The sequence below is a fragment of the Fusarium proliferatum genome (assembly GCF_900067095.1).
Source record: "Fusarium proliferatum ET1 genome assembly, contig: FPRO_scaffold016, whole genome shotgun sequence".
Taxonomy (NCBI): domain Eukaryota; kingdom Fungi; phylum Ascomycota; class Sordariomycetes; order Hypocreales; family Nectriaceae; genus Fusarium; species Fusarium proliferatum.
In genome coordinates, this window is record NW_022194805.1 from 652,753 (window position 1) to 679,920 (window position 27,168).

The following is a 27,168-nucleotide window of genomic DNA, read 5'->3' on the forward strand; positions in this document are numbered from 1 at the left end:
CATGGCCACCACCAATCACCATGTACTCGACCAGAAAAGCACCTTAAGCGACAAGGACGCGACCGTTGAGCACATGGCAGTCTCTGACAAACATATCCTTGATCAGATCCAGGTGGCCAATGCCAATGAACACAATCTGACCTTCAAAGATATCGCTCGAAAGCACCCCAAGATCATCTGGTGGTCCTTCTTCTGGTGCATGTGTGCCGTGGGTTGTGAGCTTTTACTCATGTGATGATACACTGGAAGAGGCTGACTTGTCTTACTAGGGGGTTTTGATACCCAGGTTAACGGTGCCATGGTCGGTGTTCCAGCCTTTCGCAAGTACTATGGGTAAGTCACCATTTCACCTCTCCAAAAATGTCATTTCTAATCCATGATAAAGTCACGAACTCGATGGTGGCTGGGTGATCCCCGCGGACTGGTTGACCGCCTTCAACATTGTCTCTTCTGTTGGTCAATTCTTTGGAGGCTTTGCTTGCAGCGCCATCTCTGATAGAATGGGTCGCAAGAAGAGTCTTACTTTAGGCGTCCTTGTTGTCACTGGAGGCATCATGGGGGAGTCCTTTTCTTCCACCCGAGCTGCTTTTGTAGTCAGCAAGCTTATCCTTGGCGTTGGAGTCGGCTTTTACTTGACGCTGGGCCCTATCACCTGCTCTGAGATCGCCCCGACTGTCTTGCGTGGTCTCTCTACTGCTGGTGTCAACCTTGCTATTGCCGTCGGTCAGCTGATTTCGAACTCGGTGACTTCGGGTTTTGGTAACAGAGACGATGTTTGGGCTTTCCGAGGGCCATTCCTGGCGCAGCTGATCTTCTCTGTCTTCCTCTTTATCGGCAGCTTTCTCTCTCCAGAGTCACCGTGGTACCTTGTACGAGCTGGAAAGACAGAAGAGGCCAGGCTTGTTCTCCAAGATCTGTATGGATCTGAATTCGAGGCACTGGAAAAGCTTCAAGCCATTCAGCAAACGGTCGAAGAGGAGGCCACCATGGCTAGTTCTTCCTACATCTCGGCATTCAAGGGCACCGACAGAGTTCGTACACTTATTTCCATCGGTGTCTTTGCTTGCCAACACGCCGTCGGTATCATCTTCGTCCTCAGCTTCTCTACCTACTTTTTCCAATTAGCTGGACTCGACACGCAAAAGTCTCTGAACCTCGGCGTTGGTGTTACCGCCTGTGGTGTAGCTGGCAATATCTGCTCGTGGTTTATTGTGAACCGCTTTGGCCGCCGCCCTATCTTTGTCACGGGAATGTTTGCCTGCACAATCATTCTTCTTCTCATCGGGATTCTCGATGTAGTACCAACAGGCGCCGCCAAGTGGGCTATGTCTTCTTTAACTGTTGTCTTCTCTTTTGTGTATTTCCTCACAATCGGTGCGGTAGCATTTGTTCTACTGGGAGAGGTTTCTTCCCTATCCCAAAGGGCGCGAACAACCGCTTTGGCCACTGCAACTCAGTCTATCTTTGGTATCATCATGTTTTTCGCCGTTCCATATATGGTTAATCCTGACGCTGGTGTAAGTTTTTCCCTGCCCTTACACGACCCAATATCTAACTGTTTTAGAATCTTGGCGGCAAAGTCGGCTTTATCTTTGGTGGACTCTCGGCGTTTGCTTCTGTTATCTGTGTGTTCTACATCCCCGAGCTTAAAGGACGAACTTATCAGGAGATCGATACAATGTTTTATCGCCGAGTTCCACTGCGCAAAATGGGATCTTATAGTATATAATTATAAAATGAGACCTGATTTATTTTATATCCTTAATTATATAGTTAAAGCAATAGTTATGATATTTAAAGAGCTGCTTTAAGATAGCTACTAAGTCTTGTATTAACTCAGATGCTGGAAAGTCTAGATATAGCAACTAAGAACTCGTGACCCACCATTTTTCTATCATTGAGAGTCTTGGTGAGCTAAAAGTTCATCTGCCTCGCGTTCATCTTCCTGAGAGCGGACTGTATTCATCGTATAAGCAATAGATTTCGCGCACTAGCAAGAGCGTAAATGCATATTAAAAATGGCCCTCTACTGATAGACGATAGTATATTAATGGTGCGGTTAACAGACCAAGATGGTAAACTTGGCTATTATGGGAATCAACTCCATTTGTAATTTAGTACTTGTCGATCTGGCTCGTAACCTCAACCCTAGTCCCCATGGGAACCCCGCGTGAGCAATTGCGGGGGATCAGTCATTTGGCGCTCCAATAAAATAATTTTATCTTCTAAAATGACGATCCGAGGTCGCCAGAAGAAGACCAATCCCTGCACCAAAGCGTTGTTTAACTGCACCGAAACCCCGAAAAGCTTAATGATCATCGCGTTTAATAGAAAGCTTAAAAACGGGAGATGTTGACACTAGCCATTGCCTGGGGTATATATACTCAAGCGCCTCCTGATAGACTACTCAGCAGCACCATCATCTTCACTTAAACTTAACAATGAATTTCCTCATCAATTTTGGAGTCCTCCTGGGCACCCTTTATGCTGCTAGGGTTGAAGCCTTCCATAATCCCATCCGTAAACCAGGTCCAGATCCTTCAGTCGTCTTTGCAAACGGCTTCTATCATTTGTAAGTCATACCCTCAGACCTCAAGGGCAATGGCATGATTTAGAATCATTTAAGCCACGAACCATGAGCTTGAGATTGACGTGGATTCCAGAACATACACTTCCTATGATCACATAGAGATTACGCGATCTATGACACTGGGAGGTCTGTTGAATGGAGAAACGAAGACGATATGGACCGACAAGAACACCACTCGCAATGCCAATATGTGGGCTCCAGAAATCCACCGCATTGATAACGTGTGGCACATGTTCTACTCAAGCTGCGACTCATCTCTTCCCTGTTGCGATAGCTGCCACACTCGTGTTCTCAGAGGATGCAATAAGGCAACCCCATTCGACTGCACCTACACGCACTTGGCAGATTTAGTCCCTCCCACTGGCTCACAAGGTGGTCCCAAGTCGGATTTTGCCTTCAGCATTGACGGGACATATCTTGAGATCCCAGGAAAGGGAAGGTATCATGTGCTGAGCATTATTAACAAGGACGAGCTACAGTCTATCGCTATTACAAAACTCGATACAACGAAATGGACCGTTGATGGTTGGCATGTTATTTCTGTCCCTGATCAGCCCTGGGAGAAAAACACAACCAACTCGAATCCGAACAGTATTACCGCTGTCAACGAGGCGCCTCATGTGAGTTAGAGCTGATCGTCGCAAAGCTTGTCGAATACTAACGTGTCAGCCTCTCTATCACAATGGACAAATCTGGCTCTCTTACTCAGCTTCATACTGCGGAACGCCCAACTATTCGCTCGGGTTACTGCACTACAACGGTGGCGATCCATTACAGGCTTCATCATGGGATAAGAAAGGTCCTGTATTCTCGCAAGCCAATGGCAACTATGGAACCGGTCATAACTGTTTCTTTACGTCTCCGGATGGACACGAAACCTGGGTCAGTAGTGCCTCTCGAAGAAGTTTCTCGTATATGCTAATCTTATCCAAGAATGCTTTTCATGCCACGAGCAACCCCAAGGGATCCTGCGGTACCGACAGATTTGCTCTCGCACAGAAAGTTACATTCACATCGAATAACTCGCCGCAGTTTGGCATCCCGCAGCCGTTGTCTGCTGTCTTGCAACCGCCGAGTGGAGAGTAAAAGTATCGCGTGCATCTTGGGATGGATTTAAGAATACTGTAATTAAAGACTACGGAGACTAAGTCAATGTTCCTTAGAATCCGCTTAGTCTAGTACATGTATCTTAGAGCTGGAAGAAACCTGGAGCCCATGATCTTGTTGGCATGTCATTTCAAAGTCCTTTTGTGCAACTTCACCCTCTACCGGCATTTCCTATATACTGATTCGCGTCCTCATTCAACATGGTACCGATATGTAATATGGGATAAGAAGCTCTTCCAATAAAGGTCTTATAGCTTCCTCCCATGTTTTGAAGAATTCGGCTGGCCCTTATTGAAGTAAAGGACTTCTTAAAGTGTAAGGAAGGACGTCTTCCAATCGTAGGCTGTTGCAATGCAAGGCGCTGATCATCGCATCGATATCATCAAGAATAGGAAAGTCCTTTACAGCGTCTAACGTTGTAGAATTCGATTCTTGAATTCCAGAATCGTAGTCGTAACCTTGCTACTGGATGACTAGACGATGAAGTGTCCTGCGAGATGGCTCCAATACCCCTATAGATATACTATTTGAAGTAAATATCTATGTAATAACAGAAATAGATACTGGCTTTAGTAGCATTATTATAGGTAGGTACAGACTGTATCCTTAGCAATATCGGCAAGCTGTATCAGGACAGTATCCATGGTTACAAGTATAACTGCACAGTCCCTTATAACTATCATCAAGACCAGAGGCAGGGCAACCCTCACGACCATTCGAGGCTGGAGGCGACACAGCTTTTCCATACCTGATACACTTACACTGATCTGGAGGACAGTAATTATAGCCACAAGTGAACTGACAGAGACCAAGATAGTTACCACTTTGACCGTCCGCTACAGCCCCTTCAACACAAGCATTGCCGCTCCCTGGATTAGTCACCGTGGGGGGGTCATTTGGCTGTGTTGGAGAGGCAGGGTTGGTTCCGAGAGAAGGCTTAGGCTGACAAGTTGTGACGTGCAGACCAACAGTCAAAGACGCAAGCCCACTGCCGTCGAGAGGGTCAGAGAAGCCGGCGGCGACAGTACCAACATAGGCATTAAAGTTGTACAAGCCGCAGGGACAGACAGCTGTAATGTCCATAAGAGAGGTATCAGACAAGACGTTGGTGCTGCCACGCTTGAGAGTGAATGTCTGCTTGCCAAGGTTGGCGTCGACCTTGATGAGGGTCGCTCCAGCAGGGACCTCTTTCGTCACAGTGTTGCTTCCTGATTTGATGATGACAGTTCCAGCAGACTTGAGTAGACTCACAACGTAGACAGCGTCTTCCATAGATTGCCATCCATCGGGACGACCCTGGAAATAATTCTCATTAGGCTTGGGTGGAGCTCTACCAGAGGTCGTATCAGTGGCATCGCAGTTGAGACTCTTCAGGTTGCGGCGATACCAGTAGATGATTTGGTCCTTTTCAATATACTTGGCCACGTTGGTGTCCTTGTTCTTGTATGCAGCGATGAAAGGTTTGGAGAGGTCGAGCCAACCGTTGTGAGGCATATCGTTGGACCATTTGGATGCCCCATCGTCGGTGTGTTTGTTTTTGAGGGGTCCGATATAGTGAGACTCGCCGTAGTCGTTCCAGGTCAGGATTTCAACCATAGGGAAGCCCTTTTGTAGAACCTCGTTCCAACGGTCGAAGATGAGTGATCCGCTCGGGAAGACCCAGTTCTGATAAAGTTAGTCTCCTGGCTGACCATGTTCATGAAGAAAAGGAACCAACCTTGGACCAGTCGACCTCAGGCCCATAGTGAGTAAAGAACCAGGGCGAGATAGCTAGTTATAAGTTAGTCACCTACATTAGTATATAGAGGAGGGACACTCACGAGCCATGTACTTTTTATTTCCAAGCCAGTTCGTGTAACTCGTGTCACCATCGGCGACACTGACACTCTTTCCATCCTTTGGCGCCTTGTTATTGCCATCGTTTGGCCAGCCCATCCAGTTCAGAGCACCGTCGATACCGTTTGTAGAGCCTCCCCAGGGAGTAAAATTAGGGACGAAGAAGATATTAGAGCCAGAAGCACTTCTGACAGCATTTGCATCAAGGCCATCTCCTGCAAAACTAGACACAAAAACTCTGTTGTCGATGCGCAGCTGACCTGGGTGGTCGGCATACTTCTTGACCTTCTGGCCGACAGCGGCTGCATCGCCTACTGACCAGAAATGAAAGTCGAATGAGATGAAAACCTTCATGCCATTGTTGTTGGCAGAGTCATACGCGTAGCCGAGCTGTGCGTCCGTGTAATCATCGGTGCCGATATTGAGGGCAAAGGCGTCAATGCCAGCGGACTTTGCACGCTTCATATCATCGTCATAATCGGCAGAGCTTTGTCTGTTGCCAACAATTCCAATCTGGTGATGTTAATTGAGTATGAACATGAGGGTAAAATGCATACCATGAAGTGGGCGAACACCAAACGATCACTCGAGGAAGCTCTTTCAGCAAGCGATCGACTGTCAAGAACAGCACCTCGACAAGCCGTAGCAGCAAAGGCTGCAAGACCAATGCCTTGAAGCAAGCGAGAAACAGAAACCATTGTGAACTATCTTTGGCTGCCAAGCTTTTGGCTGTTGCTTCGTCGATGGAGATGAGGAATTATCGAGCAGAGGCTGCTGCTTTTATGTGCATTTCAGATATGGGCGAACAACCCGAGTATAACAGAATACGCGCATGCAGACCGTGCAGACCGTGCAGGGAAGGAGATTACAACGCTGTGGGTCAGGAGATCCATCGACGTGCAGTGGGCTGACATTGTGTTTCGTGGCTTGATAGGGCGTTTGACAGATATTAACATACGCGCTAATGTGCAAGATCCTACAAACCGCCAGAAGGTACACACCAACGAATTAGAGAAACGACATATAGCTGTATTTCACTATTATGCTCATGAAGCTTGCTTCCCAAAACTTGCCAGATAAATGCCAAGAGATGTCCCCAGTATAAGCATACAACCGATTGTAAATACGAGAATGACAGGGTTCCGAAGGATTCACAAACTCCACACTGTCGGGTGATAATGCGAAGTCAGTCACCATTTTACCCAAATTCACGGCAATCCGGCATTGGTATTTAGCCACTATACACAAGTTCCGACAAATTAATACGCAAGATGCTAGTCAGCATACGGAGTAACTAGTGATGCATTAGCCATGAGTCGCAAACGGGTCCCAGTAATCACTCAAAGCATCACTAGGGTCAAAGCACGGAACCTTGAGAAACAAGGTATCAATCGCTTATTCGCCAAGGCGAAGTCATAGGGACGTAAACTGAGAAAGCCTTCACAACAAGCAGCACTCGCAAGGACCAGCCACGCCAACGAGACAAAGAAAATCGGGGCTACCGTTAAAAACTTCCAAGTCGGAGACATCAGCCTATAGCGTTGGTTGGCTGACGATGGCATTGCATTTTTTACAAGCATAAAGTTAAGGTTGTGTGATCAACCGTGCCCTCAGGATGGATACCAATTGAGGAGAATTGCTTCTAACACCAGTGACGGTCGGCTCTCTGAAATCTATCGCTTGCCTGACACTAGTAGAGGGCTCAAGCGAGGGCAAGCTGTCGCGTGGAGATAATACGAGGAAGGTATTTTGTGTAGTGCGGACCACATTGTTGAAGCCTTTGAACAACTTGGCTGTTGGTTGAGTCATTTGAGCGACGGTGATAAGGCTCAGCGACTGTGAATCTTCTGTAGTATCAGCGCTGGATGGGTATGCAGATTTTAGAACGCTTGTATGGCTGATATGTTAACACTGCCACCAGACAGCTCACACTGCCAGTTATTCCTGTACCACGTAACCTCCAACGAAGCTAGCCTTGAAGAGATCTCTGCCTCGACTGTGCAGTTGTCTTAAATCTTATTCACGACGCTGAAGAGCCGTTGCGAGAGCCATTGGTTCAGGTCGTATCGATCGAGGCAAATGGATTCCGAATGTCCCTCTGTTTCGGCCGAGGGCCGAGGACTTTTTGCAGGACTACGACATAGTCATGCCTTTACCATTAGGCTCACAGGCCAAATATATGAGCTGATCTAGGTTATCTCCCAGTACGGTTACAGTGAGTGACCTCATATTCTACCGTTAGAGACTGGGTTAGTAATCCAGAAGAGTGTTTAACATTTTACGCCGCAAGCACTTCAGGACAGGGTGAGACAATAAATCAGACGCCTTCGGACATCATCATTGATCTTTTTGTCGTAGATATCGATGTCACTAACTTTCTTATAATAAGCTTTCTCGATTTGGCTATATTTCAAGTATCGAGCATGGCGGACCAAATGTCAACTATCTGAACAAATTGCATCTTGCTATCAATGACCAACTGCAAACTCAAAAGCCCAAGCAGTGTTCTTATCAACATTCGTCTGGTAGACAGGAAACGTCACGGAGTTGCCAGAGTAGGTATGCGAATACACTCCTCGATCAGTTGGGGCTGAGACTCTTCCATAGTGGCCATTATCAACAAATCCATAGGTATGGATGGCAAGACTGCCTGAAGTCGGGAGACCCACAGAGCTGAGGTTGTTGATGGTGATGTACCACGTACCAGTAGCGATATCCACGCCGGTCAAAACGCGAACCTTGTCTGTTCCAATAGTTGTGTACACGTCCAGCTTCCCGTCCCCGCTCCCAGTCGTGGTGGCTCGAGTGCCGGTCATGTTGAGGTTGTAATACTTGTAGACTTGGTACTCGCCGTTGGGGACGTATCCTCCGGCAGTGCAGCTGTTGTCGTCGGACTTGCCTAGCAGAGATGCCATGAAGTCGTGCAAGCCGCACGTGCTGAGCCAGTTTCCGCGAAGCCCGATGTAGTTGTATCGCTCAAGACGTGAGATCCACCAGGCTGCACCTGTCGCAACCTGCTGCGAGAAGACGGCGTATTCGTTGATGTTGACTTGGTTGTCGGGCGCATTGTACTGCTGACGGAGTGTTTGCCAGTTACCATGGTCATTGGCCACATCGCCCGGTTCGTCATGCCACGTCCACTGGTCGGGAACTACCTTGTTGGCCATGACGTATTTCACAAATGCCACCCACCAACTGTTTGAGGTCGAAGGCTGTCCAGCACTGGAGGGACCGACCAGGAGCACGTTTTTAAATGCGGAGGCTGATGGAAGTATCGGGGTTAGTAGGGTTCCTCCGTTTTGAATCTGTCAAGACGTACAGGATCGAATGCGTTGGTATGTGCGCTTCCACATCTGCAGATACTGATCTTGGCTGCGGCTCCAAAAGCTACCATCTGCTCTGTGTGTCCTGTGTCAGAAATAATACTGGCCAGTAGTACCATATGAGTATTTCACTTACTCGTTCCAGATGTCGATATCCAAGCCGTCCAACATGTTATTAGACTGCAAGTCACCAAGCAACTGGTTCAAGAACTTGTCGTAATCTGTCCAATCGCCATTATCGCCAGGCCAGGCCGTAGATGAGGTTGCATGATCAGTGCCCCAGATATCGTGAGGCAAGAGCTGGAACCTGGCACCAAACTTGCGAGAGGTCAAATAGTTCTGCTTGGTCGAATTGAATCGCGCGGCATAGGCTTGAAGGCCCTGGACCCAGCCACCTTCATTCATCTGTGCGCCTCCGGCACGGGCATAGTTGAAGCCCATGTCAGTGTAAAAGTGATCAGGGATCTGATTTGGGGATTGGCCAAACCCGGAGTCAGGAATGCCGTAGATAAACCCAGAAGCCAAGTGCTTCGGCGACCCACGACCCTTGGAGAGGTCGACTGTAGCCGTGTTGGAGGATGTTTGGCGGCGCTCAATGGCGGATGAAAAGCCCAGCTGAGGTAGCGCTGCCATGGCCAACAGGCCGCTGATAGTCAGAGACCGCATAGTTACAAGTGTCAACCTTGAAGAGGCTGTAAGATGTTGAGATTTGAATGAGTATTGAAGATGTTGTTGCGATGTAAAGGCTCGAACGAGATGTCACAGAGATATGTATACTTATACTTGATAATTCAGTGGCGCTACGGAACTCGGCACTTTAGCTGTTTCCCGCACCGTCTACCCCGTGGGGACGGCTGAGGCGTCCGGCAATGCTTCAAAGGGTTCAAAGCCAAGAATGCTTCAACAAGGCTCCGCTAGTCTGCTTGCTCTAAAAGTCCCGGTCTCAGTCCAGCATGACTCCCCGGTGGGAGGCTTTAGTCTATGACTTGTGTCTAGCGGGGAAAGTCCGGTGGGAGAAGGCGGTGGGATGTCATGGTGCATACACTCGCATGACAGTAAAAGCTTTGCATTGCGGGGTAATATAGGAGAAGTTCTTATGCGATCCAATTGTCTCGTAAACTAGTTCAAAGGTGGGATGGCCTAGATTGGTGCGGTTTTTGTTGATATTTTATGGTATTATTAAGGTAGTCCGAAATTACAGAGGCATATCTTATCGTATCTAGCTTGACATTTTAAATTAATGCTTTGCTAACGTGTTTTTCTAAGTCGTGGACTTCGGCCTGAGCACTGAGGTCACGAAGTACTACAAGTTGAAGTAGAGGCTTAGAGGCAACAGAGCAGCCTGCTAGAGATATAAATGAGAAAAACGATTAACAGCGGTGTATATGGATATTCTTTAGACTGGGTTGAAGTCATAATTGCGCATTGCCTTGTTGGCTCATTAATGCGTCTTAGAAATATGACTATATAGATTTTTATTTAACGCAACAACGTATCAGGCCAACTCGCACTACAATAACAGCTAACCTACCAACATCTTTTTTAGCCTTTTTAGTCGGATTAATAGATGGAGATGGTTATATTCAAATAACTAAAACAACTAAAGGATTTATAACTATGAAATTAGTTATTTCTTTACACATAGAAGATATTTCAACTTTAGAATATATTCATTCTACTTTAAAATTGGGTAGTCAGTCGGAGGTCTGTTCCCTAACCAGTGTTGAAGCCGATGAGGCATTTGTTTAGGCTGCAAATCTTTTTCCGTCATGTAGGCTATGGAATCCCATCAACAATCAGCTTCTTCTCCTAGGCGTATGCATGAGTTAATGCCAAGGCATCTGAAGTGCCATCTCGGAGTAGTTTCGAGCTCTGCACAAGTGCCTTGTTTTAAGTTGGCCAAGTCTAGTCACTCGTATGTTCCTGACTCGTTATCAGATCCTTTTTAATCCTGATGCTTAAGAAGGATTTGCAGATCTCGCGAATCAGCCAGTCAGGAGAGCGGAATTAGGTAAACTTGTTCTCAGCTTGTCGATCCAGTGTGATCCTTCGCATATCTGGATCCACAGCCCCATCTCAGCTTGTTGAGGATGCAATAAATGATGTCATTCGATGGCCAGGCAGACGCATATAGCTCTCTATCTCAATAATAAAACCAAGACGTCCTCCTCGAAGCCGCCTTCTCCTTACGACTTCAGCAGACTGAACACAATTCAATACTCCTCATCTAGTTTTAGCAGCCCATCAACACTACACTCGCCATGAAGGTACGTTGTCAGAGGTGTGCATACGCAGTGCTAATATTTACAGTTCCCTCTTATTCTTTGTGCCATCATTCCTCTGGTCTACGGATGCAATGGTCCTCGGGAAGTAGGGTCGAACCCCAACTGTCTAGGAGGTACATACACGGACTGCGCGGCTGAGAAGCAATCTCTGTGCACTCTCGAGTGCTTCAACCAGCCACCTGGACAATGCACTACTGGTTGCACAACACGAGCTCAACAAGAGTGCCAGAGAGATTGCATGGCCATCAACAACTGTGATGATTGTATCGAGCACCTCCTGATCATGGGCGGAGCCGAGTCAGCTGCACTGGAAGCTTGCTCGCAGCCAGGTAGGCATTCGATGAAAGGCCCCATGACGAGACCCTAGCGAAGCCGAGCTAATGGAACTATAGGAGACTCTTACTACTGCAACTGTGGCTGATCTTTAGTTGACATGAGTGCTGTAGTCGATGGGATACATGGACTGAGATTCTGGAGCGCCATAGTATGAGACAATAGTAGCATGTATTGCATGTGCATGTCACAAGGGGGGAGGGGCAATGCACAGCAGAAGGTACAATGGGACAAGGGCAAGACGAAGTGAAAAGGGTGATTTACAAGTTTATATCCCAACTAAAATAGAATACGACATTCCCAATCTATTTACCTTCCTTCAAGTAGCCGAAAGACAATGTGGGATTGATGAACCCAGCCTCCTCGGGGAACTTGCCATAGTCCCAGATGGTGTAGAAGTTCTTCAAAAACCGCGCGCCAAGCAAGGCGAATCCCTCAGCCCCAGAATCAATTGGCGGCCAGCAAGCATCGTCTCGGTTGGCAAATCCAGGAAGGGCCAGTTGATCGCCAGTGACGTTGAGGAATTTGGATTCGCCATAGTAGCCAACCTCAAATGCAACAGACCAGTCCTTGGTAAATTCGCTGCACAAAGGAATGTGCTCGCCGTTGAGAATTGCCGTCCAGTTCATGCCGATAGATTCGTAAATGTCCTCGATCTTGGACTCGGGAACGGTGATACCAGAGGCTCCAGTATCAAAGACAACCGAAACATCAATATCAACCTTGGACCTGGTCTGAGAGCAGTTCTTTCCCTTTCTTGAAGCGGTAGTGCTGTGAAGAACGGATCGCCAGACGTCATAGTCATTGAGGTTGGTGTTGATAGGAATCTCGATCAAGTCGCCCTTGACATATTCCTTCTCCTTAGACCCTCCGAGTGTGAGAAGACCCTTTCCTGGTTTGCCCTTGGTATCGTCGCCATCTTCTTTCGAATAGTAAATTCCGAATCGGGGTTCGTCCACCTTCTTCTCCGCCATAAGAGTCTCGAAAACGGGTGTGGCGCCGCCATCAGCGATACTACCAAAAGCCAGGCCCATGAAGCCGGCAGCGGCCAGCGAAGACCAGTTGCTCTCGTTGGCTGCGATAAACTTCGATTGCCAAGTCACGCTATCCACCTCAAAGCGCTCCTCCACCGTCGGACCAGCAACCTTTCCTCCGAGATAGTCGATGGAGGCGTCCTCTCCCGTGTATTTGCCAGTAGAAGATGCGCTGAAATTATACCCGACTCGGTTCTTGTTGTAGTGAGGACACTCGGTGGCGCACTCGCTATCGATCATCCAAGCCGAAGCGCTTCCAGTGTCGAACAGAAGGAGAAAGTCTTGCTCGGGCTTTCCGACGCCGACCTGGACCATTTTCTATTCAAGTCAGTTTTCGCCCGTGGAACATGATCTGGTTAACATACGTAGCCATCCTGAACGACTATGGGCATGTCCAGGACGGCAGCTGAGGCAGCGCCGAGAAGGGTCGAGGTGGCCAAAACGGCCGACGCGAAACGAGTGACAGAACCCATCTTTGCTTATGTGAGGTCAATGAAGAAGTTCAGGTAATGCGAGAGGCGGAATGGGTCGTCAACAAATTGTAGATTTTGCGATATCTTATAGGCAGAATGAACCATGTGACGTATTGCGCACAGAACGAGATTAAGTGGCTAGTGACTCCATAAACACGAACTAATCTCGGTTGTTGTAGCTATTATTAGGATGAGCAAAGCTAAAGTACGGCATTTATGTCCGTTGCATAATTTCAGGTTATGCATTTCACAATACATGCATAGGTCCAAGCCAATCAGATAGCTCAAATTATCTCTGAATGTGTCCACATTTCACATCGTTGTTAATTCTGATCGGCAGTCTCCTGTTCCAATTCGAGCGCAGACAATTGTCGAATAAAAGCCCCAATACACAAGGCCAGACGTCGCATACCGAAATAAACATGGCCAACACCTAAGAAATATTAAGTAGACGAATGCTCAATCTGTTGTGATGATTTTACCGATATTTTCATCAATTTGAGACAAATATCAAATGTTCAGTGCATGATGTTCTTGAGACATGCTAATGAACTTAGCGTTTGTGACATCTTGGCTTGATACGAGAAATCTCGGGTTTTTAGTGGACATAATTACGCTGTAGCCGGAGGTGCTGAGGTGTGGATCCATACTCAATAGGAGCTTTAGGGTAGCAAAGTCTGTGTTTAAATTATAAATACTCAATCCAGTGTACTCTCTTGACCATCAGACGCATGTCAGAGACGTTTGCATTATGAATAAAATGGCCATATTGCTTGGGAGAAGGCTCAACATCAAATTGGCATATGTGTTAGTAAGTAACTTTCCGCAAAAAAGCATGTCACTCACATCATGGCTCAAACGTCATGGGATAAGCAAGCACAACCTTCAGCGCGACAAGATACTCTTTCTTGCAGATCGAATGACGTAAACATACCCTTAGCCTTTCATTGGTCGCCTCCAACTCTATAAGAGATACCGGTAAGTTACTCTAAGCAGTATTCAATATTTGATATATAGTGTTTGAACTCCAAGTGATTTAAGACATACGTCACAATTACGCATTCTGCACTTTGATGCCCGTCTAAACGTTTAAACAGACTTTAAGAGATAGCGCGTACTTATTGTGTACTGAGATTCATGCAAAGACAGCCCAAGAAAAATGCAAGTTTAAAAACCGGCTTGAATGCCGAAGTTAAAATTTAAGGAAGACGCATAAACCTATCATGATTGGTGGGATCTAAGCATCTCCGTCCAACGATAACAGTGCCCAATCAATAGCCGACATTAGTCTCGGCAATGGCAGCGAGCATACTTATTCTAGAAAGGTTCGAAACCTACTTCTTAGTAGCTCTAACCGTCTTTGGACTGCTATGTCGTCTGAATAATCATGACAAACAGTGAGAATTTGCAAGCCCGACCGGGATGCGACCTGTCAAACTTGGCCCCAACGCAGTGTTTGACGTCTCCAGGGCGGACATGACGAGTGTTTCACGGCAAACCCGGACCACCTGACTAATGTAAACACTCTATCTTATCAACATTTAGCCTGGATTATGGGGTCAAATCGGCCAACTATGAGGATCTTAACTCATCGTAGCATGAATCAGCTACCATGGCACCCACTATCTGCCCGGCGTTATCTCGTAGACAGTTTAGTCTTCGGCCTTGGTTAACGGAAATGCCTTGGTTCGCTCCATCGATGAAACCTCACAAGCTGAGGACCTCAAAAGCATACAATGGGGCGGCAAGATCGGGTTTTCAACACCCAACTTCTTAAGGAATCAAAGCCCCATCCTCGATTGACATTCCCATGCCGGTCATTATCAATCTATAAAGTGGACCATCATTTCTTAGGCTCATCATGCGCTTCTCATCTCTTTCGGGCGTGTCTGCCCTTACCTTGGCCGCTCTCACGGCACCAGCCTCATGCAAGCCCGCCGATTCTACCTACGATTACATTGTTGTTGGCGGAGGCCCTGCTGGCCTGATCACAGCTGAGCGACTCTCAGAGGCCAACAAGAAGGTACTGCTTCTCGAGCGTGGACATGGTCCAACCGTCGCAACTGGGTCCAATCACACTCTATCTTGGGACTCCTCCCTTACCCCAATCGACGTTCCTGGCCTCTCTTCTGCGGTTGGTGGACTTGATCTATGGAATGAGTATATGTGTGATGATACTGCCGCCCTAGCCGCTTGTGTTCTTGGTGGCGGTGTCACCGTCAACTACATGGTCTTTGTGCATCCTCCTGCTCGCGACTTTGACGACAAATGGCCCAGGGGTTGGAAATGGAACGATGTTGTACCTGCCGCCGACAGGCTGTATGCTCGCAATCAAGGCACTCTAGTACCATCCAAGAACAACGAGCGATACGACCAGGGTCTCTACAACACTTTGTCTGGCTTTTTCGATAAGCAGGGCTGGAAGTCGGTCGACATGATCAAGCAGCCCAACGAGAAGCACGAGGTGTACAGCTGGCCATCTTGGAATGTCAAGAATGCCCTGCGAGCTGGGCCCGTCAGGACCTATCTCCCCCTTGCCCAGAAGCGAAATAACTTTACTCTTCGCATGGGTTCCAAGGTCATTCGCGTTGTCCGATCTGGCTCGCGAGCCACTGGCGTTGAGGTTGAAACTGCTGCAGGCAAGAAGGAGATTGTCAAGCTTTCCAAGCACGGTCGCGTTGTTCTTTCTGCTGGCGCCCTAACAACTCCTCGCCTGCTGTTCAACTCAGGTATTGGACCAAAGAAACAGATTCTGACTGCTAAGAAGACTGGCGTCACTCTTCCTGCCGAGAGAAACTGGATCAGCCTCCCTGTCGGCGAGAACCTCATGGACCATCCCATCTTCACCTTTACTGTCAAGACTGGTGGTGCTTGGGGCATGCTTGACACTGATAGTGTCTTGAACGGCACCGATACCAAGAACATCGATCTATATGAGAAGAAGTCCTCTGGAGTCCTGACTCAAGGCCGCCATCGCATGATCTTCTTCAGCTCCAACAAAGGTTCCGACGGTGTCACTCGATACTTTCAAGGATCATGTGCTGCTGGAGGTGATGGCATCGCTTCCATCAAGGTCTACATGACTCACGGCCTGACCTCGACTGGTGTTCTGGGTATGACTGAGGAGGGCAAGACTGTCATTGAGAAGTCTCCTTACCTGCAAACAAGTGGAGATGTCGAGGCCGCGAAGGCTTTTGTTCAGGATATGGTTGAGAAGATTACCGATTCTTCATCTGGATTCGTGCTTCAGAAGGACACCAACACCACAGCTATTCTCAAGGCTGTTACCAGCGGGAACCATTATGCTGGTACTACCAAGATGGGTACTGATGATGGGCGAAAGGGAGGTTCTTCCGTTGTTGATGCCAACGCCAAGGTATATGGCATGGACAACCTTGTAAGTGTAGCTTGTCTCTTTCTACTAATGTACTTGCTAACTATCTCCAGTTTATCTCCGATGCTGGCATCCACCCCGACCTTCCTACTGGCAATATCCAGACCATTGTTATGGTTGCCGCAGAGGCTGCAGTTGCCAAGATCCTTGCTTGTTAAGGAAATTTAGCTGTACAAGGGCATGTCTAAGTTGGGAGCTAGAAATGTTATTTGCCGCTGAGACTTATGGCTGAGAGCTTAATCCAGCCGAGAGGACCTAGTTCTTACACACTTTTCGCCACGTCGATGCAGACCTTGCCGAAATCCTTCATGCTCTCTAAGTGTTCGAAAGCGTCCCTGGACTCTCCAAGGCTGAAAGCCTGCCCATCTATCACTGGCTTGATGTTGTTAACGTCAATTGAACAGTTCATCTTCTCGAATTGCACGCGAGGGCCCACGTATGCAGTACGTATAGTCAAGTGCTTTATTCTTGCAGAAATGGGGATGGATGCCATAGGGATATCAAGATATCCCTCAAGCTATTAACTACAGGCGTGAGAGCCGAAGAGAAGACAGGATACTTTCCTAGAAGGCAGATGATAAAGTTGTAGAATAGTGTTCCTTGTGGTAGAAGATACGTTTTCGAGACTCATCGGTTCATGCCTAGAGTTCGCAATTTAATTATCATCAAGTCACCTACCCTCACTGCCGAGGCTTGTATTCAATAGATCCTCACTGGATCTTGGTTGCAGGCCACAAAGCTTCATTAATCAACTGAAGTACATTTTCTGTATGTCTGAAATTCTGCATGTCGATCCCTTGTCTGCCGAGGCGCAAGAGCATCTAAAACATTCTTTTATCAGGTGAACCTTCTTAAGTTTTAAAGAAGTGTATTAAGTGTTGGAAGTAGCATGGGTTCTTGGCTATTGCTGATTTCGGGGTATAAACTATTCACTCGCCGTAATGGTATGTTCATGATATGACGTGTTGTGTCAGCAGCTAACGACTAACCGCCGTTAGTAAGGTTCTAGTAGCCAGAAAAGCTTCGAAGGATTTGGGCCATTTATGTCTGGCTATTTATGTCATTGAATTCAGAAATATCACCGGCTATTAACGTGATTGCCATCGTACGACTGCGTTGACACAGCGTAGGTCTTATACTGAATCGCCGAATCCGGGGAATCAGCGCTAGACTCGGGGTTTAGTCTATACTGCGATTCACAAACAAAGATTTCAGACAAACAGTAATAAAAAGGTCCCAAATCTGCTAATTGTCAGACTCATATTCCTCTCAAAACATCTCAACTTCTACCATATGAAAACTTCTTAAGGATGCCCAGGAGAATCATCATCATTGGTGGGGTTGCGGGCGGCATGTCCGCGGCCACTCGTCTTCGGCGTCTTGATGAATCAGCCATCATTACTGTATTTGAACAGGGAGCATATACCGGCTTTGCCAACTGCGGCATCCCCTACGCGCTGGGCAAAGTCATTGAGCATGACGAGGAGCTGATCCTCCGCACACCAATGGACTTCAAAGAACGATTCAATATCGATGTTCATGTTCAGGCTGAAGTCGTCAATATCGACCGTGCAAAACATTCAGTCAGTGTACGGACTGAAGGAGATGATTGCATTCGTCAATTTGGATACGACAAGCTCATACTTGCGCAAGGTGCCGAGGCCTTTCGCCCTCCATGTGCTGGGACGGATGTGGACAACATTACCACGATACAGACCATTGCTGATCTCCAAAAGGTGCATAAATTGCTATCAGATCGCGATGCAAAGTATGTATGTGTGATTGGAGCCGGCTTCATCGGCATCGAGGTTGCTGAGAACTTGCGAAAGCTTGGACTTGATGTTTCAATTGTCGAGTATGGATCGCATATCTTTCCGCCTATTGATGGCGAAATGGCTGAAATACTTCACTTAGAACTCCGCAACAACGGTATTCAGCTATTTCTGAACGAGTCAGCCCAGAAGATTGATAAGTCACGAGTCACCTTATCTAGTGGACTCGTGCTACCCGCCGACCTGGTGATTTTGGCTGCAGGAGTCAGGGCTAGAACAGGACTGGCAAAGCAGGCAGGTTTGGTATTGGGTATGACCGGAGTTAGAGTCAACACTCACATGCAAACCTCCGACCCTGACATATATGCCGTCGGGGATATGGTTGAGACACAGAATAATATCATGGAAAGGCCGGCATTGCTCGCCATGGCTGGCCCAGCCAACAGACAAGGCCGAATGGCGGCTGACCACATCTGTGGCAAAATGGTTAATTATCGTGGAAATGTTGGCACTTCTGTCTGTCAGGTATTCGGTCTGACGCTCGGCTTCGTCGGACTTTCGACTCAAGTACTCCGTCAACTTGGTCATGATCCTCTTTCGATCACGGTGCATCCCCCTGATCATGCAGGATATTTCCCAGGGTCACATACTATGACTATCAGACTTGCTTTCCGGAAGGAAACAGGCCAGATACTGGGAGCGCAGATTATTGGCAAAGCTGGTGTTGACAAAAGAATCGACGTCCTGGCGACAGCAATGCAGTTCGGTAGCACCGTCTTTGATCTCGAGCATCTTGAGCTGGGATACGCGCCACCGTACGGCTCGGCAAAGGATGCAGTCAACATGGCTGGCTTTGTGGCATCTAATGTTCTTCGCGGAGACTGTAAGATTGTCCATGCTGAACAGCTCACTAGAGAAAAACTTGACGAACTGCAAGTCGTGGATGTCCGCTCTCCTGAGGAATTTGCTCGCGGTCATCTTCACCAGGCAGTCAATCTTCCGCTCAATAACCTGAGGCAACAGTTGGCCACTCTGGATAGGTCAAGATCAACTATGGTATACTGTCAAGTTGGTTACCGCGGCTATTTGGCTTACTGTATTCTCAGACAATTTGGGTTTGATGTTGTTAATCTTGATGGGGGCTTTAAGACAGTAGTTCAAGGACGATGTCAATCATTACATAGCTGAAGTCTGGTTTCAATTTAGGTATTCAGACTCTGTATTTTCTACTTTTAGTTACTAACCACACTTTTAAGAGATTTCAAGAGCCTATATTCATTCATTTTATGAATATTCTCTCTGGAGAGTCCTTATATATATAGCATCTCAGACTTAAACATAGTTGCCTTATGCCAGGGAAATCAGGTCATCCTGCCCAGCCTTCATGTGCATTGTGCAACTAAACGACCACCACGGGATCGTCCAAACAAGCCAAGCCGCAAGCCAAACATATCCAATGCATCTCGCCATAATCGAACTCTTGACCAGCCCGATCTTATCATTTAAACTTTGCACCAAGTCCTCAATCATAATACCCACTGCCTGAAAAGTAAAGAACATTATGGCAGAAGATTCTTTCAGAGGCATGCCAATGGTAAGATCAGGTGCTAGATGGATCAAACCAGATATATAAAATACAACCAAGTTCTTGGTGTGGCGGGTAATCAGTGAGGTCTTGGGGAGGTGTAGTATGTCATATACAACCCAATCGGCGTGATCCGTGAGGAAGCATCTCCAGGTTTGATGCCACGAAATGCTATAAATAGTCAGTACCTATGAATGGAAAGTATGAGTGGAATGGGAACTTACCCCCACCACCTGCGCACACTATAAGCCTCCTTAAAGGAGCCAAACCAAGACGGCCACATAACTGGCTCACTCAGGCCTAAGCCCACTAACACGACAGCGATTACGTTGTAGCAAATCTCGCTGGTTGTCCCAATCCCAGAGAGCCATGTGACCGTTGAAATGGCTCTCTGGAGAAGCTCGTACAGTGTCACTTCATTCAATCGCGAGAAGAATCTAATTCTGTCACCAGAGAGATCCTCGCGAGTTGGTTGGGGCTGGAGACCAATAATGGCCATGTACGCAATGGAAGCGAGGATGACAGCAATGCGGTTCAATAAGAATCGACCTCTTGATGGAATATAACTTGGATCTTTGGAAGAGAATAGAGGTGTGTTTCGGGCTGGCCTGGATGTTTTGATGCGACGCAGATTCCACTGCATGGCGATAGCCCATATGAGACGGCTAAAGAATGATCCGTTACCAGAAGCACCACTACCCACGAAAACAGACTTTGGTGCGGTATTTTGATGTCTCTTTTGGTTCAAGGTCTTGTACTCAGCCTTTGAAAGACAGAGCAGCGAGTTACCATTGAATGCCTGAACCCAGGAAAATGTTACGAGAAGGCATCGAATACTCGCGTTATCCGACACGGCGGAAGCGGTGCGGTCACCAATAAACGTGAAGATAAATACCAAGATAGAGGCAACTCGGCGGATCCATGCTTGATCTTTGGTTGTGAAGCCCAGCGTAGCTGTGCAAAGAAAGTGAGCGGCTGTGAAAGAACCAAGTGAGAGGCCCAGCGTGGGATGGCTTATGAGAAAAGACATGTTGGTTGGCGGCTGTCGATTATGATGACGAGAACATTGGATGCCTTATTTCATAATACTGTATTGTATATAAATATCAATTACTACAATTACGTCTCTCTTCCGGACAGTCATTAGTAGTTTGGTACGGAAGCTGCCATTTCTTGACAGCATTCAATGTCGTGGAGAAGTACTTGCCTCTAGGTTGTTGGTGAAGCATGTCCCCTGCAATATCATCGGTGACCGAGAGGGATCAGGGTTCGGGCCGCTGTTCTAGTTTTGATTCAAAATAGACTAACTCCGAACACGCTGGGCTAGGGATTACAATGTGCTACCCCATATCGCTTGCAAAAAAAGGTCTTCAATTTCCGAATTCTGTTCGACGAAGCATTCATTTTTTGCGGACGCTTTTTTTTTTCACGACCAGCATGACCTTGGATGGTGAAAACGAAAAGGCCAAAAACGCGTCTACCCAAGAATACCCTTCTGTAGAGGAAAGCAACGCGACTCTTGGAAATGATGCCCCAAGAACTCCGGGGATAGACTATCCCAGTGGTCTCCGCCTCATCTCTCTGATTGTCGGGCTTGGTCTCGCTGTACTCTTGGTCGCGCTCGTGAGTATCGTGGTCTACGTAAAATGTCCGCCATGTCTAACCATATGATACAGGACAACACAATCATTGCGACTGCTATACCTCGGATTTCCGATGACTTCAAGTCTCTTGACGACATAGGATGGTACGGCTCATCCTACCTCCTAACAACATGCGCTTTCCAACTCCTGTTCGGGAAATTATACACCTTGTTCAACATAAAATGGGTTTTCATTGCGGCAATGGTTCTTTTTGAGGTCGGCTCGGCCGTTTGCGGAGCTGCGCCGACGTCCGAGGCGCTCATCGTCGGACGTGCCATCGCAGGATTGGGATCTGCTGGTATATTCCAAGGTGCCATTATCATTATCGCTTATTCTGTTCCCCTCGACAAAAGACCTTTGTGTATGTGATTTCTGCCGGAGTGGTGACATAATTCTAACCGGCATTCACAGACAACGGCATGTTTGGATCTGTTTATGGCGTTGCATCTGTTATTGGACCACTGCTGGGAGGAGCATTCGTTGACCATGTTACTTGGCGATGGTGGTAAGTTGTCTTCACAAGATAATATAGCAGAAAGCTGACCGGACAAAGCTTCTACATCAATCTACCCGTAGGTGCCGTCGCCATGCTTGCCGCGATAATGACCGTTCGTATCCCGAAGCAAAAAGACCCTTCTCAAGGGTCCTCATGGATATCCTATGTGAGCGATCTGGATCCCATTGGCACAGTTTGCTTCCTTCCTGGTGTAGTATGCCTATTGCTTGCTCTTCAGTGGGGGGGAACAAAGTATCCTTGGAGTTCCGGCAAGGTCATAGGTCCTCTCGTCCTCAGCACTGTCCTCCTCGCAGCCTTTGTTGCTGTCCAGGTGTGGAAGGGAGACAAGGCTACAGTACCGCCTCGAATCATCCGCCAGAGGACACTTGTGTCTGCGAGTGTCTTTACTCTCCTGCTCAGTGCTGCATATTTCGCCATCGTCTTTTACATACCCATATGGTTCCAAGCTATCAAAGGCGTTTCTGCTATCAAGTCAGGAATTATGTGTCTGCCCATGATTCTGTCAGTCGTCATTTTTTCGCTTGTGGCAGGTGGAGGAGTTACCGCCATCGGGCATTATGTACCCTTTGCTTATGCCAGCAGTATCTTGACCGCCATTGGAGCGGGCCTAATCACAACCTTTGAGACGGACACTGGCCATCCTAAATGGATCGGATATCAATTCTTGTTTGGGGCAGGAGTTGGTTGTGGTATCCAACTGGGTATCATCGCCTCCCAGGTTGTTCTACAAGAAGCTGATATTCCGACCGGAACTGCCATTATCACGCTCTGCCAAATGTTGGGAGGTGCGATATCCATATCAGCTGCTCAAAGTATCTTTGGTAATCTCCTTGGGCATGGAATTTCACAAACGGTAGGAGAGGATTTAAATATCGTCACACAAGTTGGAGCTACGGATCTAAAGGACGTTGTTGATCCTCGGTTTTATGACAGAGTTTTGGAGGCTTACAACAGTGCACTGACGGAAACGTGGTATCTCTCGGTGGCCCTGGCTGCACTGTCCATTGTTGGAGTTATTGGTATGGAATGGAAGAGTGTTAAGAAGCTAGCCGCAGCTAAGTAGTATGTCCATGCATGCAGCTAATTCTTTCTGATAATCTACAGCTATAATTCGACATTCTGGACATTCTAGGAGTTTTTAGAGATAGTAATAGAGAGTATTATTCTCTAAAACATAAGTATAGAATTAATAGTTTATTACAATATATAGGTATTTAATCTACAGTAGAGTTACTATACAAATAATAATAGTAAATGCTTTTATTATTTTGTTTATAATTATCTACCTTTTACTTATTACAGTCATCAACTGCTGCTATTATTACGTAGGGGCGCTCAGGTCCCAGCTTCGGCCACCGAAGCTCGATCATGGTATGACATTTCGGACTAAATGTGGAATAGAGTGTTTACATTTGAAGTAGCTTCTAATTACGTGAATCTCTTATCGACTAACATAATAATTACAATGAGCTAGAACCTCTCTGGCGCACGATGCAGCCACAAACTTTGAACTGCGAATAATGCCAATTTTCGGGAGCCGATTGGCTCTTTTAGATCTCATTTTTTGCACAAAGTGTCCAGACCATCCTCCGCTCCTCTCTGTGTTACGCGAGGTGGCGTCGACCATCAAGGTGCTGTGCCTGTAGTCTTGGCGTGGGGGAGAGAATGAGTCCGAGGGCCAGAAAAAGTGTCCGGACCGATGGCTCAGCAGATAGTGTAATTAATAAGAGGAACTGCTCCAATCAAGATTATGCAGGACCATTGCTACGCAGATCATTGCTCTTTCCTGCTCTCCTCGATTCTTTTGATCTGGTGTCAATCAACCATCTCGCATCACCATGAAACCCTCCACCATCTTCGCCCCATTGTTGTATACCCTTGCCTCTGCGCAAACAACAACTCTTGATGTTCTCTTCCCTGTTGAGGGCATCAAGTCAGTCTACGGTACCGTAGTAGCAGCAAGCCCTCAAGTCACCACCTTCGCCCTTCACTGCGGCGATAAGGTCGACAACGTTCAATGCGAAATTATCGGTACCCAGACCGTGGTCGTTGGGCCAGAAACTTTGTCCATCAACTACTCGTTTGATGGGAACGAGAAGGCTTCTTACTTGTGAGCCAGTCTGTTAAGCAACCCCCGTCAACCAAACTGACCTTCAATGCTTAGCTCTGAGGACCTGAACTGCAAGATCAAGACCGCGGAGGCCAGCTGCCACATCTGGATCCAGACCAAGAACTCAGCCGGTGTAAAGGTGACCACGTCCTTGTCGAAGTATGAAATGAACACCAAAACCGGCCTGAAGCCTGCCATCATTACCGAAGGAGCTGAAAAGCTCCAGGCTCCAGAGGCCGCCGCGACTCCCACGCCAGGTGCTATAACATCCACTGCTGGAACTCATGCACACGAGACGCAAGAAACCGCTGGAACCTCTTCAATGCCCATGCCTACTCCATCCACGGCCACAGGTGATGCAGCTCGGGGCATGTCACTCCACGGTGCAGTGGTCGGGCTTCTTGCTGTCTCTGTAGCCTTCCTGATTATGTAGTTCAGTATTAGGATGATATGTTGGAAGTGCCCAACCGTCGCGAAGATCAAGTACTTCTTTCTCCGTAGATAGATCAATTTTATAAGTGGGACTGTTGAAGAGGTTCATTAGCATAAATACATACCAATGAATCGGGGTTTTATTATATTAATATATATGCTTTACAGCATGAATAGTAATCTCTTCTTGACTTAAAGTCTTACACTATTAGTTAATAGTCAAATCTTATAACATCTCAATGAGATATATCTTGTACTGTAAGCATGTATCTCTATATAGTGCAGTATAAAGTAAAAGCTGTTAGTAGCAGCTTGTATTACATAACAGCCATTTAAAGTTTATTGCCTTCTATTGCATACTGTGTTGTAAATGCTGATAATACACTCCTGCAAAAAGACTTATTTAACCTCTCATCCTACTATTTAAAGGGCCAAGTTGGTACCAGAACCCCGAGAACTCCTCAACGTTCCCATCCTAGTCAGTATATCTTTCTGTTCTGATGTCCATACTTCCTCTATCGGATCCGATAATACAGGTACGTGGCCTTTGAGCTCTCTTGACACGGCTTCCACCTCACCTAGAACCCGAATTACATTGCCACCAAGCGTTTGTGCGACAACATCTTCTGAGAGTCCACGCTCGAAAAGCTTTTCAACAAGCTTCGGGTATTTGGACACATCATCTAAATCTTTTGGACCTTCTAACATACCATCGAAGTCAGAGCCAATGCCAACATGCTCGAAGCCTATCCTTCGACCTGCATATATGATGTGGTCAATGACCTGATCGATCATAGCCCCCTGGACTCCGTTGGCGCTGACAAGGTCAGGGAGAAAGCAGATCATTATAAGGCCGTTGTTTGTCTTTAAAAGATCTAGGATCTCATCTGTGACGTTACGAGGACTGGGTAGTAGCGAGTTACTGGGTTGGTCAGATTTATTAATTCCTAATTACTTAATAGCTGAGGACTTACCAGGAGGAATGAGAGAAAATGACTGGGGCTTCAGAGACACTCAGAACTTGTTTCTGAGTTTCTGTAGTTGTATGCGACAAGTCGACTATCCTGTGAGGGTAAATATTAGCACTATTGTCGCAAAAACAACTCTGGGCAACTCACATGCCAATACGGTTCATTTCACGTATTATATCCAGGCCATAGCTGGATAAACCACCATTGGTACTCTTTCCGTTCTGACATAACGTTAACCAAGTCATTCAACCGTGATTAAATACTTACCGAGGAATCAGCGTATCGATTATCGTCATCGTGACAGAGAGTGATATATCTGACACCAAGTTTGTGGAACAGCCTCAGAACGGAAGTACTGTCAGCAATCTGATGCAGTCCTTCAACACCGATCAAACTAGCAATCCTTCCTGATTTAAAAATTGTTTCAATATCCTTTGATGAGTTTACCGCCCCGAAATGATCAGAAAAGTTCTCAATCATTAAATGAATGGTGTCAATCTGCTGCAAAGTCTTTATCAGACACTCAAGCTTGCCGAGTGTATCATTGGTTTTTGGACTAAGAAGAATCAGGATAGGCACAGTGAAATCAAATATTGAAGTAATCAAACATTGGGATGAAAGCGCTCCAGAATTGTCCACCAATGAGGCCCTTTCTCAATCGTGTTAGGTCTGTTTGGCCAATAGGCATACTATGAATCCCAGGATGGAAGAGTTCAAAGTTATTTCCAAACCATCCTCGAATCATGTAGGGAAAGTCATTGTGTCCATCTGTGTTTCCTGTGAGTAACGGAGCATGATGGCAAGTGTTTTATTACTAACCGACCAACGGGACTCTTTTCAGCAGGGCATGGGCCTGCGACAAGTATTCATCGGGTGTTGGAGCCATGGTTAATCAAGTAGATTATCAACAAGGTTTACTTGGACTAGCACTGAGCCATCTTTAAGTAGTTCTAACTAAATTCCTTCCACCATTCCGACCCCAGATACGGCTGTGTATGGTATCATAGTAGAGCCACATGGTGATAAAAACCAACCTAACCAGTTCCCCGACCCAAGGCGGTGCATTACCATCCGAATTAGTTCTTCGCTTAGCTCTCTTCATTATACCATTGATTATAGGCATCCAAAAGCCGATCAGGAGCGACGCGCCGAATTCTTCGTACTTGGAAAGACTTTTGTGATACGCAGTTAAACCACGTAGATAGTCTTGGTATGAGGCTGGCAGGCCGGATTGTTCGGCTCCCTGAATCAATAGCCCCTGCTAAAGTCAGATCAGATTCAAAGCATTGGCCCGCAGTGCCTACCATGTACCGAACGCTCGGAAGTGCTTCGGGCCGGAATGGAAATCTCGCCATCAAGGTCCACACCGGAATCTCCTCACAAGTCGCCGCTCGCTCCGTAAACACAGTTGAACAGGTCCGGGCTAGCAACTCCATTTCGACATAGGCTACGCCCGCCCCTTCGGAGACTATCAGCCGATGATATTCTTCCCGTGATAGCAAGTAAGCCATCCCGTGCACCGAAGGCGTTGCTTTTGCGTCATCGACTGGAGTCCTCTCCCGAATACCGGCCATAGCGGGTTCCTTGTATGGGACACCGAACACATCGAAGCAAAGAACATGAGAGGACACAACGACAGGCCGAGAGTCTCTTGGGTTTAGCTGCCGTCGTTTGAGTGTTGTGCTGGCCATATTGGAGCCGTAAGCAAAGTACCAAACCATGTCGGTGTGCTGCATTTTACTGGTATTTGGAGGCGCAGATCG

At 47.1% G+C, this 27,168-nt stretch overlaps 12 protein-coding genes across 12 annotated transcripts; 7 read left to right on the forward strand and 5 right to left on the reverse strand.

The window, feature by feature from the left end:
* Position 1: 1 nt before the first annotated feature.
* On the forward strand, positions 2 to 1,729 carry FPRO_08831 (uncharacterized protein; the record flags this gene model as incomplete). Its single annotated transcript, XM_031224697.1, has 4 exons — positions 2 to 215; positions 270 to 333; positions 386 to 1,517; positions 1,565 to 1,729. 4 exons carry the CDS (start codon positions 2 to 4, stop codon positions 1,727 to 1,729), a joined length of 1,575 nt encoding a protein of 524 aa, XP_031089930.1.
* A 712-nt stretch (positions 1,730 to 2,441) lies between these two features.
* Positions 2,442 to 3,676, forward strand: FPRO_08830 (uncharacterized protein; the record flags this gene model as incomplete). The annotated part of the gene is made up of 4 exons (XM_031224698.1): positions 2,442 to 2,572; positions 2,664 to 3,210; positions 3,260 to 3,472; positions 3,524 to 3,676. The coding sequence occupies 4 exons, from the start codon at positions 2,442 to 2,444 to the stop codon at positions 3,674 to 3,676; spliced, it is 1,044 nt and encodes a 347-aa protein (XP_031089931.1).
* A 627-nt stretch (positions 3,677 to 4,303) lies between these two features.
* Positions 4,304 to 6,231, reverse strand: FPRO_08829 (putative mutanase (glucan endo-1,3-alpha-glucosidase); the record flags this gene model as incomplete). The annotated part of the gene is made up of 4 exons (XM_031224699.1): positions 4,304 to 5,362; positions 5,415 to 5,467; positions 5,518 to 6,046; positions 6,091 to 6,231. The coding sequence occupies 4 exons, from the start codon at positions 6,229 to 6,231 to the stop codon at positions 4,304 to 4,306; spliced, it is 1,782 nt and encodes a 593-aa protein (XP_031089932.1).
* Positions 6,232 to 8,001: 1,770 nt separating this feature from the next.
* Positions 8,002 to 9,489, reverse strand: FPRO_08828 (uncharacterized protein; the record flags this gene model as incomplete). The annotated part of the gene is made up of 3 exons (XM_031224700.1): positions 8,002 to 8,795; positions 8,853 to 8,932; positions 8,993 to 9,489. The coding sequence occupies 3 exons, from the start codon at positions 9,487 to 9,489 to the stop codon at positions 8,002 to 8,004; spliced, it is 1,371 nt and encodes a 456-aa protein (XP_031089933.1).
* Positions 9,490 to 11,117: 1,628 nt separating this feature from the next.
* FPRO_08827 (uncharacterized protein) lies at positions 11,118 to 11,562 on the forward strand (the record flags this gene model as incomplete). The annotated part of the gene is made up of 3 exons (XM_031224701.1): positions 11,118 to 11,123; positions 11,167 to 11,470; positions 11,534 to 11,562. The coding sequence occupies 3 exons, from the start codon at positions 11,118 to 11,120 to the stop codon at positions 11,560 to 11,562; spliced, it is 339 nt and encodes a 112-aa protein (XP_031089934.1).
* A 217-nt stretch (positions 11,563 to 11,779) lies between these two features.
* FPRO_08826 (uncharacterized protein) lies at positions 11,780 to 12,981 on the reverse strand (the record flags this gene model as incomplete). Its single annotated transcript, XM_031224702.1, has 2 exons — positions 11,780 to 12,826; positions 12,874 to 12,981. The coding sequence occupies 2 exons, from the start codon at positions 12,979 to 12,981 to the stop codon at positions 11,780 to 11,782; spliced, it is 1,155 nt and encodes a 384-aa protein (XP_031089935.1).
* A 1,861-nt stretch (positions 12,982 to 14,842) lies between these two features.
* On the forward strand, positions 14,843 to 16,533 carry FPRO_08825 (uncharacterized protein; the record flags this gene model as incomplete). The annotated part of the gene is made up of 2 exons (XM_031224704.1): positions 14,843 to 16,378; positions 16,429 to 16,533. The coding sequence occupies 2 exons, from the start codon at positions 14,843 to 14,845 to the stop codon at positions 16,531 to 16,533; spliced, it is 1,641 nt and encodes a 546-aa protein (XP_031089936.1).
* Positions 16,534 to 17,685: 1,152 nt separating this feature from the next.
* FPRO_08824 (uncharacterized protein) lies at positions 17,686 to 19,335 on the forward strand (the record flags this gene model as incomplete). The annotated part of the gene is made up of 1 exon (XM_031224705.1): positions 17,686 to 19,335. The coding sequence occupies one exon, from the start codon at positions 17,686 to 17,688 to the stop codon at positions 19,333 to 19,335; it is 1,650 nt and encodes a 549-aa protein (XP_031089937.1).
* A 159-nt stretch (positions 19,336 to 19,494) lies between these two features.
* Positions 19,495 to 20,762, reverse strand: FPRO_08823 (uncharacterized protein; the record flags this gene model as incomplete). Its single annotated transcript, XM_031224706.1, has 2 exons — positions 19,495 to 19,903; positions 19,957 to 20,762. 2 exons carry the CDS (start codon positions 20,760 to 20,762, stop codon positions 19,495 to 19,497), a joined length of 1,215 nt encoding a protein of 404 aa, XP_031089938.1.
* A 407-nt stretch (positions 20,763 to 21,169) lies between these two features.
* Positions 21,170 to 22,955, forward strand: FPRO_08822 (putative DHA14-like major facilitator; ABC transporter; the record flags this gene model as incomplete). The annotated part of the gene is made up of 4 exons (XM_031224707.1): positions 21,170 to 21,355; positions 21,409 to 21,736; positions 21,787 to 21,880; positions 21,929 to 22,955. 4 exons carry the CDS (start codon positions 21,170 to 21,172, stop codon positions 22,953 to 22,955), a joined length of 1,635 nt encoding a protein of 544 aa, XP_031089939.1.
* Positions 22,956 to 23,730: 775 nt separating this feature from the next.
* On the forward strand, positions 23,731 to 24,435 carry FPRO_08821 (uncharacterized protein; the record flags this gene model as incomplete). The annotated part of the gene is made up of 2 exons (XM_031224708.1): positions 23,731 to 24,002; positions 24,057 to 24,435. The coding sequence occupies 2 exons, from the start codon at positions 23,731 to 23,733 to the stop codon at positions 24,433 to 24,435; spliced, it is 651 nt and encodes a 216-aa protein (XP_031089940.1).
* Positions 24,436 to 24,857: 422 nt separating this feature from the next.
* FPRO_08820 (uncharacterized protein) lies at positions 24,858 to 26,291 on the reverse strand (the record flags this gene model as incomplete). Its single annotated transcript, XM_031224709.1, has 6 exons — positions 24,858 to 25,356; positions 25,409 to 25,498; positions 25,553 to 25,626; positions 25,673 to 25,961; positions 26,014 to 26,173; positions 26,225 to 26,291. The coding sequence occupies 6 exons, from the start codon at positions 26,289 to 26,291 to the stop codon at positions 24,858 to 24,860; spliced, it is 1,179 nt and encodes a 392-aa protein (XP_031089941.1).
* Positions 26,292 to 27,168: the final 877 nt, after the last annotated feature.